General features: G+C 52.2%; 2 protein-coding genes across 2 annotated transcripts in view; one reads left to right on the forward strand and one right to left on the reverse strand.

The window, feature by feature from the left end:
* EMP3 (epithelial membrane protein 3) overlaps positions 1 to 786 on the forward strand; it is a 5319-nt gene extending 4533 nt beyond the window's left edge. The window contains exons 4-5 of the mRNA XM_007958106.2: positions 446 to 460; positions 728 to 786. Of these exons, the coding sequence (XP_007956297.1) occupies positions 446 to 460; positions 728 to 786 (74 nt within the window). The remainder of the gene's footprint in view (positions 1 to 445; positions 461 to 727) is intronic.
* Positions 787 to 2605: 1819 nt separating this feature from the next.
* The window catches only part of TMEM143 (transmembrane protein 143), a 40765-nt gene continuing 35681 nt past the window's right edge, over positions 2606 to 7689 (reverse strand). The window contains exons 6-8 of the mRNA XM_007958107.1: positions 3868 to 3973; positions 3586 to 3775; positions 2606 to 2820 (exon numbers count right to left, since the gene is read on the reverse strand). Of these exons, the coding sequence (XP_007956298.1) occupies positions 2606 to 2820; positions 3586 to 3775; positions 3868 to 3973 (511 nt within the window). The remainder of the gene's footprint in view (positions 2821 to 3585; positions 3776 to 3867; positions 3974 to 7689) is intronic.

Below are 7689 nucleotides of genomic sequence, written 5' to 3' on the forward strand. Positions count from 1 at the left end.
CACCTGCGGAAGCGGGAGTGAGCGCCGCCTGTCGCCCTGCCGCTCCCGGCCCCTCCGCCGCTCCCCGAAGCCACAGCCCTTGCGTATCTTCTAGAAAATAAAACCGTCTAACCGCGAGTACTGCCTTTGCCTCTTCCTTCCTTCCCCCTTCAGGGGCTCAGGCTGCTCCCGGGCCAGGGAGAGCCAGCCCCCCACTCCCGCAGCCACGCGTCCTCAGAACGCCTGCCGGGCACAGGACTCCGGCCCTCAGCTGCCTTTCTCCCCCCACAAACCCCAGCCTGTCGCGTCTCGGGACCCCAGGAGCCGGCCTGCACCTGAGACAAGACCTCCAGGCACTTGTGGGGAAGACCCCCGAGCCTGAGTCCAAGCAGATGCCATCAGGATTCCGCAGGCGGCTCAACTAACAGCTGTCTTTTTGCAAACAATCCGCCACTTCCTTCCCCCTCTGGCATCTACGCAGGTGCGCTGTTCTTAACACTCATCTTTTTCCCCCCTCTTTTCTTTTCCTTCCCTCTGGGAAGTTTCCTTCTCCCTCTAGGAACCCAGTTCCCCTCCCTCACTAGGACCCGGCCACTCTCCTCCCCTTTCCCCGAAGCCCACCTCTGCCCCATGTAACACCTTAGTACAACGTGGAGGCCACAGCCTTCCTCCTGGCTGACCCGGCTCACACCAGATCACACTGGAGCAAGGGGCACAGACCGGATGTTACACCCTGCCCCCCCAATAGGAGTCCTGGTGGCACATCAGTTCAGCGCTCACCCGCTGACCAAAAGTTTGGAGGTGTGAACCCACCCACTGTCTCCGCAGAGGAAATAATCTGGGAATCTGTTCCCTTGAAGATTTCTTATTGTTATTTGCCATCGAGTCGGCCCCGACTCCTAGCGACCCCTTCCTTGGGTTTCCGACTCAGTTATCACTATGGAAGTAGGATTGCCCAACCTTTCTTCCGAGGAGTGGCTGGTGGGTTTGAACCGCCAGCCTTCTGGTTAGCAGTCAAATGCCTTCACCACCAGAGCTCCTACCTTCACAGAAGCAAAGCCCAAACCAAACCCAGTGCCTGGAGGGGATTCTGACCCACAGCGCCCCTAGAGGACAGAGTGGAACTGCACCACAGGGTCTCCAAGGCTGTCAGTCTTTATGGGAGCAAAGCCCAAACCAAAGTCACTGTCATTGACTTGACTTGACTCATAGGGACTCCTCCTTGGGTTTCCGAGGTGGTAGCACTATGGATGTAGATTGCCTCATCTTCCTTCTGAGGAGTGGCTGGTGGGTTTGAACCACCAGCCTCCTGGTTAGCAGTCAAGTGCCTTAGGCACTATGCTACCAGAGCCCTTGCAGATTACAGCCTGGGAAACCCTATGGGGCAGTTCTACTCTGTCATAAGGGATGGTGATGAGTTGGAAAACCAACTAGATGACTCCTAGCAGCAACATCCCCTGGCTGTGTGCCTTCGTGCAGTCACCAACATGAACAACAGTACACAGCCACCCTGTCGCCCCAGCCCATGAGCCCCGGGGCCTCTTCCCTAACATTCTCTTCTCTCACCCACAACCAGACTTTACCTCCCCCACCAAGAACCCGGCCTCTCTAGGACTACAGCTTAGTCGGCCTGGGTCCCTTCCACATGCATTAGCGTTCCCTCCCCCACGAGACGCAGAGTCCTTTTTCCCAGGATTCCAATGCTTTCCCTTCCCCAAGTCCAGCACCCACCCCCCCATCCACCTCACCCTACTCATGCATACTTATTGAACATAATTTATTCCTTTGGAGGGGACAGGTGACGCTTTGATAAGACATAAATATTGCACGAGGCCGCTGGCAGTGTTGGGGGGGGTCCAGACCGAGGTAGTTCCTGTGATAGAAATGAAGGACCTGGGTGCAGAAGGCACCTGAGGTGACTGGGGGCCCGAGTAGGAGGGAGTGTCAGGCTGAAAGAGCTCTCTGGGTCCTCCAGACCCCAGCTTTCGGCCCGGCATAGGATTCCCAAGTTTCAGCCTGGACAAGCTGATCACCAGCTGACCAGATGGCCTGCCAGGTAGGTAGGTAGCAGCCATTGATACAAAGATAGGGTTTCCTTTAGAGATTTTGATTGGTTGCTAGGAAGCAGTCATAACTGGCTGCTCAAGGTTGATGGTGCACAGCAGCTGTCATTGGCCGTTTGTCAGGGGCTAAACGGCTCTCATTGGCTGCTGGCTGGGGCCTGGCTTAGCACACAAGACCGCCAATTTGCCTGGGGCGGGCTAAAAAGACAGTGATACGCAGCCTCCTGCAAGGTTTCGCGGTGCCTGGTGGTTTAGAAAAAATAGAGCCTAGCAGCTGTAATCGGCTGGCACCACCGTCCCCCCATCCCCCAGCCAAACCACCACATTTAAGGTGAGGGCGGGACTAAGCAATAGAACCAGCTTTGACTGGCTGTTCATCAGAAACCTAGCAACCGTGGGCTGCCTTGATTGGCTGCTCTGTCTGACCCTCTGGCTAAAGTGGTCGCCCCAGGCCTTGGATGGGGCGGGGCAAAGCGTAGTGGCTATGATTGACAACTCATAGACAAGGCGGGGCTTAGTGCCCAGCCAGGTGGGTAAGCAGTTCTGAGCAAGGAGGTTTGCGGTTAGGGTTTGTCACGGCGGGGTGTGGCCTGTGGCGTCTCAGGAGTGACTGAAGCCAGCTGGTCTAGTTTGGGGAAACCCAGGGGAGGGTAGAGCCCGATGCTTGGGGTCAGGGCTTGCAGGTGGGCCAGGGCCCGAGCTCCGTTGAAGGCCACGTCGCAGCCTGACTGGGCCAGGAGCCAGCTCTCCACCTCCGACTGCAGCCACTGGGACGTCTCTGCAGGGGGGGCAGGGGAGAGGCAGGCGGTGTAAGCAGGTCCGCCAGGGAGGGGGAGGGTGGGGAGGGGGCAGCAGGAGGGGTGCAAAGCAGGGAATCTGAGGGGCCCGGGTTGGAGGGGAGTGCAACAAGGCCTAGGAGCCCTCGGCTCCGGGGCTCTCCTCTGCGGACCCCAGAATCCCTGGTCAGGGAAGGGCGGGGGCTCCAGTCGGGACGGGGTCTGGGGCCTGCACAGGCTCCTGTATGGAAGGGACAAGGGGGATGACACTACTGGAGTCTGATTCGGGGCCCTCAGGGAGGTTGGACTCAGTAGAGGGAGGTCTGGCCTTGGAGGCGCCAGGTCCAAAATCAGATTCAGGGGTCTATGGGGGAGGAAGGCGGGGAGCAGAGAAACGCCGGAAGTTGAGCTCAGGGTCCTCTGTGCAGAAAAGCCAGGACCAAGCCTGACGGCTGGCTCAGGAGTTTCTAGAGGTGGCTGCATGACGTAGCATATTGGGCTCAGGGAGCCCCTCTGCTGAGCACCTCGGAAATCAGATTTCCCAGTGGTAGCCAAGTGGAAGCAGGGTGGGATCTCACTTAAGCGGTGGCCCTCGGGACTGAGTGAGTGAGCGCCCGGCTGCGTCTCAACTAGGCAGGCAGGGCGGGGCGGGGGCTCCAAGCGAAAGGCAAGGCCCGCCTGGGACCGGGAGGGTCCTCCTGGGGGAGGCACAGGGAGCCCTCTGGGGCCGGGCCACCGGGACGGGGGCTCCAGGGCCCGCGTCCTACCTTGCGGCGGGCCGCTCGCGCCCCCTGGCCGCCGTGCCAGAAAGCTGCGCGCCAGCAGCGCCTCTTTGGCGTGCTCCTCCTGCGCGCGCAGGGTCAGGGCGCTGAGCAGCTCCGAGTTGTTGGACGTGCTGCGGAAGTAGAGCATGTGCGCCAGCTCCAGCGCCTGCGCGCTGCGCCGCTGCCCGAACATCTGCAGGAGGGACAGCGGCGGAGCGGGCTGAGCGGAGTGGGCTGAGCGCAGAGATGCGAGGAGGGCGGGGCCTCGGGTGCTCCGCCCCACACGTCCGCCCAAAACCACGCACCCCCTCGGCCACTGAAGTGGGTGTGATGCTTTCTGCCTATCAGGATGGACGGACGGTTCGAGGCTTCGGGGCTGGGACCTGGAAATCTGCGTGCAATACACAAGGTGCTCACCCCAGTGGCCAGCCCCCACCCTGGTGAAAAGACTAGAAATCCCTGCCTTGGTCTGCTCATCTTATGAATGGAAGAGTGCCAAAGTATGACTTGAAAGTAAAAAATCCATTCCATTGCTGTCCAGTCGAATTCGGACTGATAACGACCTCGTAAGGCAGACTAAAATTTCCCAATAGGGTTTCCACGGGAGCACAGAGCGGTACCCTTCTCCTGCGGAGGGCATCGCCCTGACCTGGTTAGCAGGTGAGCTATCAACCACTGCGCAACCAGGGCTCCTCGGCCTTAAGTGGATGCCACCTGAATTTAAAAACCAACTCAAAAATAGATTTGACACACTGAGTGCTAGTGACTGAAAACCAGATGAGTTGTGGGGTGACATCAAGAACAAGATGACAAAGGGAGCAAAGGGTCGTTGTTGTTATGTGCCATCAAGGCTGACCTGACTCATAGACACCCCTCCTTGGGTTTCCGAGGAAGTATCACTACAGAAGTATAGATTGCCCAACCTTCCTTCCGAGGAGTGGTTGGTGGGTTTGAACCACCAGTCTTCTGGTTAGCAGTCAAGTGCCTTAGGCACTGCACCACCAGAGCTCCTACCTTCACAGAAGCAAAGCCCAAACCAAACCCAGTGCCTGGAGGGGATTCTGACCCACAGCGCCCCTAGAGGACAGAGTGGAACTGCACCACAGGGGCTCCAAGGCTGTCTTTATGGGAGCAAAGCCCAAACCAAAGTCACTGCCATTGACTTGACTTGACTCAGAGCGACCCCTCCTTGGGTTTCTGAGGCGGTATCACTATGGAAGTCGATTGCCCAGCCTTCCTTCTGAGGAGTGGCTGGTGGGTTTGAACCTCCAGCCTCCTGGTTAGCAGTTATGTGCCTTAGGCACTAAGCTGCCAGAGCTCCTAAAAGGTCATTAAAAAGATGGTAAAGAAAAAAAAGGTATGTCAGAAGAGATGCTAGAACTTGCTTTTGAATTGCAGAATAGCTAAAACAAAAGAAAGAAAAGGTCAAGTAAAAGAGCCGGACAGAAGACTTCAAAGGGCAGCTCGAGAAGACCATATTATAATGAAATGTGCAAAAACCTTGAGTTAAAACAGCAAAAGGGAAGAACAAGCTAGACATCTCTCAAGGTGAAAGCTTCAAGTTCCAATACTGAAGAATTCTATGGGCAAAATATTGAACAGCACAGGAAAATTCAAAAGAAGATGGAAGGAATACACAGAGTCATGGTACCAAAAAGAATGTGTTGACATTCACCCATTACTGGGGACAGTATATGATTAAGACCCGATGGTATAAAGGAAGGGATCCAAGCTGTACTGAAGGCACTGGCAGAAACAAGTCTCCAGGAATTGATGGAACGCCCACAGAGATGTTTCAACAAACATACAGTGCTGAAAGAGTTCACCTGTGGACGCCAAGAAATTTGCAAGACAGCAAACTGGCCATCCGACTAGAAGAGATCTGTATTTCTGTCCATTCCAAAGAGAATGATTCAACAGAATGTGGAAATTTCTCAAACAATATCATTACTATCACATGTGAGTAAAATTATTCTGAAGATAATTCGAAAACGGTTGCAGCAGCAATACATGAGCAGGAAACTGCCAGAAATTGAAGCTGGATTCAGAAGAGGATGTGGAACACGGGATATCATTGCCAATGTTAGATGGATCCTGGCTGGAAGGAGAGAATATCAGAAAGATGTTTACTTGGGTTTTATTGACTAGGTAAAAGCATTCAACTGTGGATCGTCACAAATTATGGATAACATTGCAAGGAATGGGAATTCTAGTGTACTTAATTGTGCTTGTGTGGAACCTGTATATAGATCGAAAAGCAGTTGTTTGGAAAGAACAAGGGAATGTTGCGTGGTTTAAAATCAGGAAATATGTGCGTCAGGTTGTACTTATTCGGTGTATAAACTAAGCAAACAATCTGAGAAGCTGGATGACGTGAAGAAGAACATGGCGTAAAGACTGGAGAAGACTCATTAACAACCTTCAATACACAGACAACACAACTTTGCTTGCTGAAGGTGAGGATGACTCAAAGCACTTCCTGACTGTGGGAAAATGACGACTTAATATGCTTTCCCACTATGATCTTTGTGACGTCCACACAATAAGTGGGCAGGACTATGCAAATAAGAGGTGCTCATAGCCAACCAAGGAGATCAGACATCTTAAGGCTAATGCAAACAAGGTGTATGGAACCATGATTAAGGTTATATGTCAACATGGTTGGGCCACGATTTTCAATGGTTGCCAGTTAGGTAATGATATCGTCACACTCCATTTTGTGGTCTGATGTAATTTCTCTTCATTTTGTGACATGTTGTAAATCCCAGCCTCTATGCTTGTGGTTATGGTCCCATTTGGGAGTGAGTTGTCCATTATGTTAATGAAGTGGGATTAGGGTGGGATGTAAACTAAGTCACCACCTCACTAGAGACAGGGCGGCCTGCCCCAGAGGCAGGAAAGAGAGGGGAACTCTGGGACGACAAAGTGACAGGATCCAGGTAAGGGGAGGGCAGAGAGGTTTCAAACAGCTAAAGGAGATGAACTTGTCTGTCAGTTTGTCCTACTGTGGGGCTTGCACGTGGCTCTGAGGCTTCAGGCTGTGCCACTGGTGTTTCAAATGCCAGCAGGGATGCACATGGTGCACAGGTATCAGCCCAGCTTCCAGACTGAGACAGACTAGGAAGAAGGAAGAGGCCATCCACTTCTCAAAGAATTGGCCAGGGAAAACCTTATGAATAGCAGGGAAACACTGTCTCATACATTATGCGCAACTTTATGAATAGCCCAGAAACCTTCTCCAATACAGTGCAGGAAGATGAGCCCCTTAGGTCAGAAGGCACTCAAAATACAACTGGGAAAGAGCTGCCTCATCAGAGTAGAACCAACCTTAATGATATGGATAAAGTAAAGCTTTGAGGACCTCCATGTGCTGACATGGCATGACTCAAATTGAGGAGAAACAGCTGCAAACATCCATTAATAATTGGAACATGGAATGTAAGAAGTGTGAATCTAGGAAAATTGGAAGTTGTCAAAAATGAAAAGGAACGCATAAAGATTGATATCCTAGGCATATCAATGAAGTGAGCTGAAATGGACCACTTTTTGCCATTTTGAATCAGACAACCATATGATCTACTTATGCCGGGAATGACAATTTGAAGAGGAATGGCATGGCATTCATCATTGCAAAGGATGTTTCAAGATCTGTCTTGAAGTACAATGCTGTCAGTGATAGGACAATATCCACATGCCTACAGGGAAGACCAGTTAATGTATGCACCAACCACCAAAGCCAAAGGTGAAGAAATTGAAGATTATTATCAACTTCTGCAGTCTGAAATTGACCAAACATGCAATCAAGATATGTTAATTATCACTGGTGACTGGAATACAAAAGTTGGCAACAAAGAAGAATCACCAGTAGTTGGAAAATTTGGCCATGGTGACAAAAATAAGGAAAATTTGGCCATGGTGACAAAAATAACACTGCACGTTGCATGACAGAATTTTTCAAGACCAACAACTTATTCATCACAAACACCTTTTTCAACAACACAAATGGTGGATATACATGTGGACTTTGCCAAATGGAACACACAGGAATCAGACTGACTACATCTGTGGCAAGAGGTGATGGAAAAGCTCAATATCTTCAGCCAAAAC

Source organism: Orycteropus afer, unplaced genomic scaffold (assembly GCF_000298275.1).
Source record: "Orycteropus afer afer isolate SDZICR_OR568_19922 unplaced genomic scaffold, OryAfe1.0 scaffold00854, whole genome shotgun sequence".
NCBI classification, from domain to species: Eukaryota; Metazoa; Chordata; class Mammalia; order Tubulidentata; family Orycteropodidae; genus Orycteropus; species Orycteropus afer.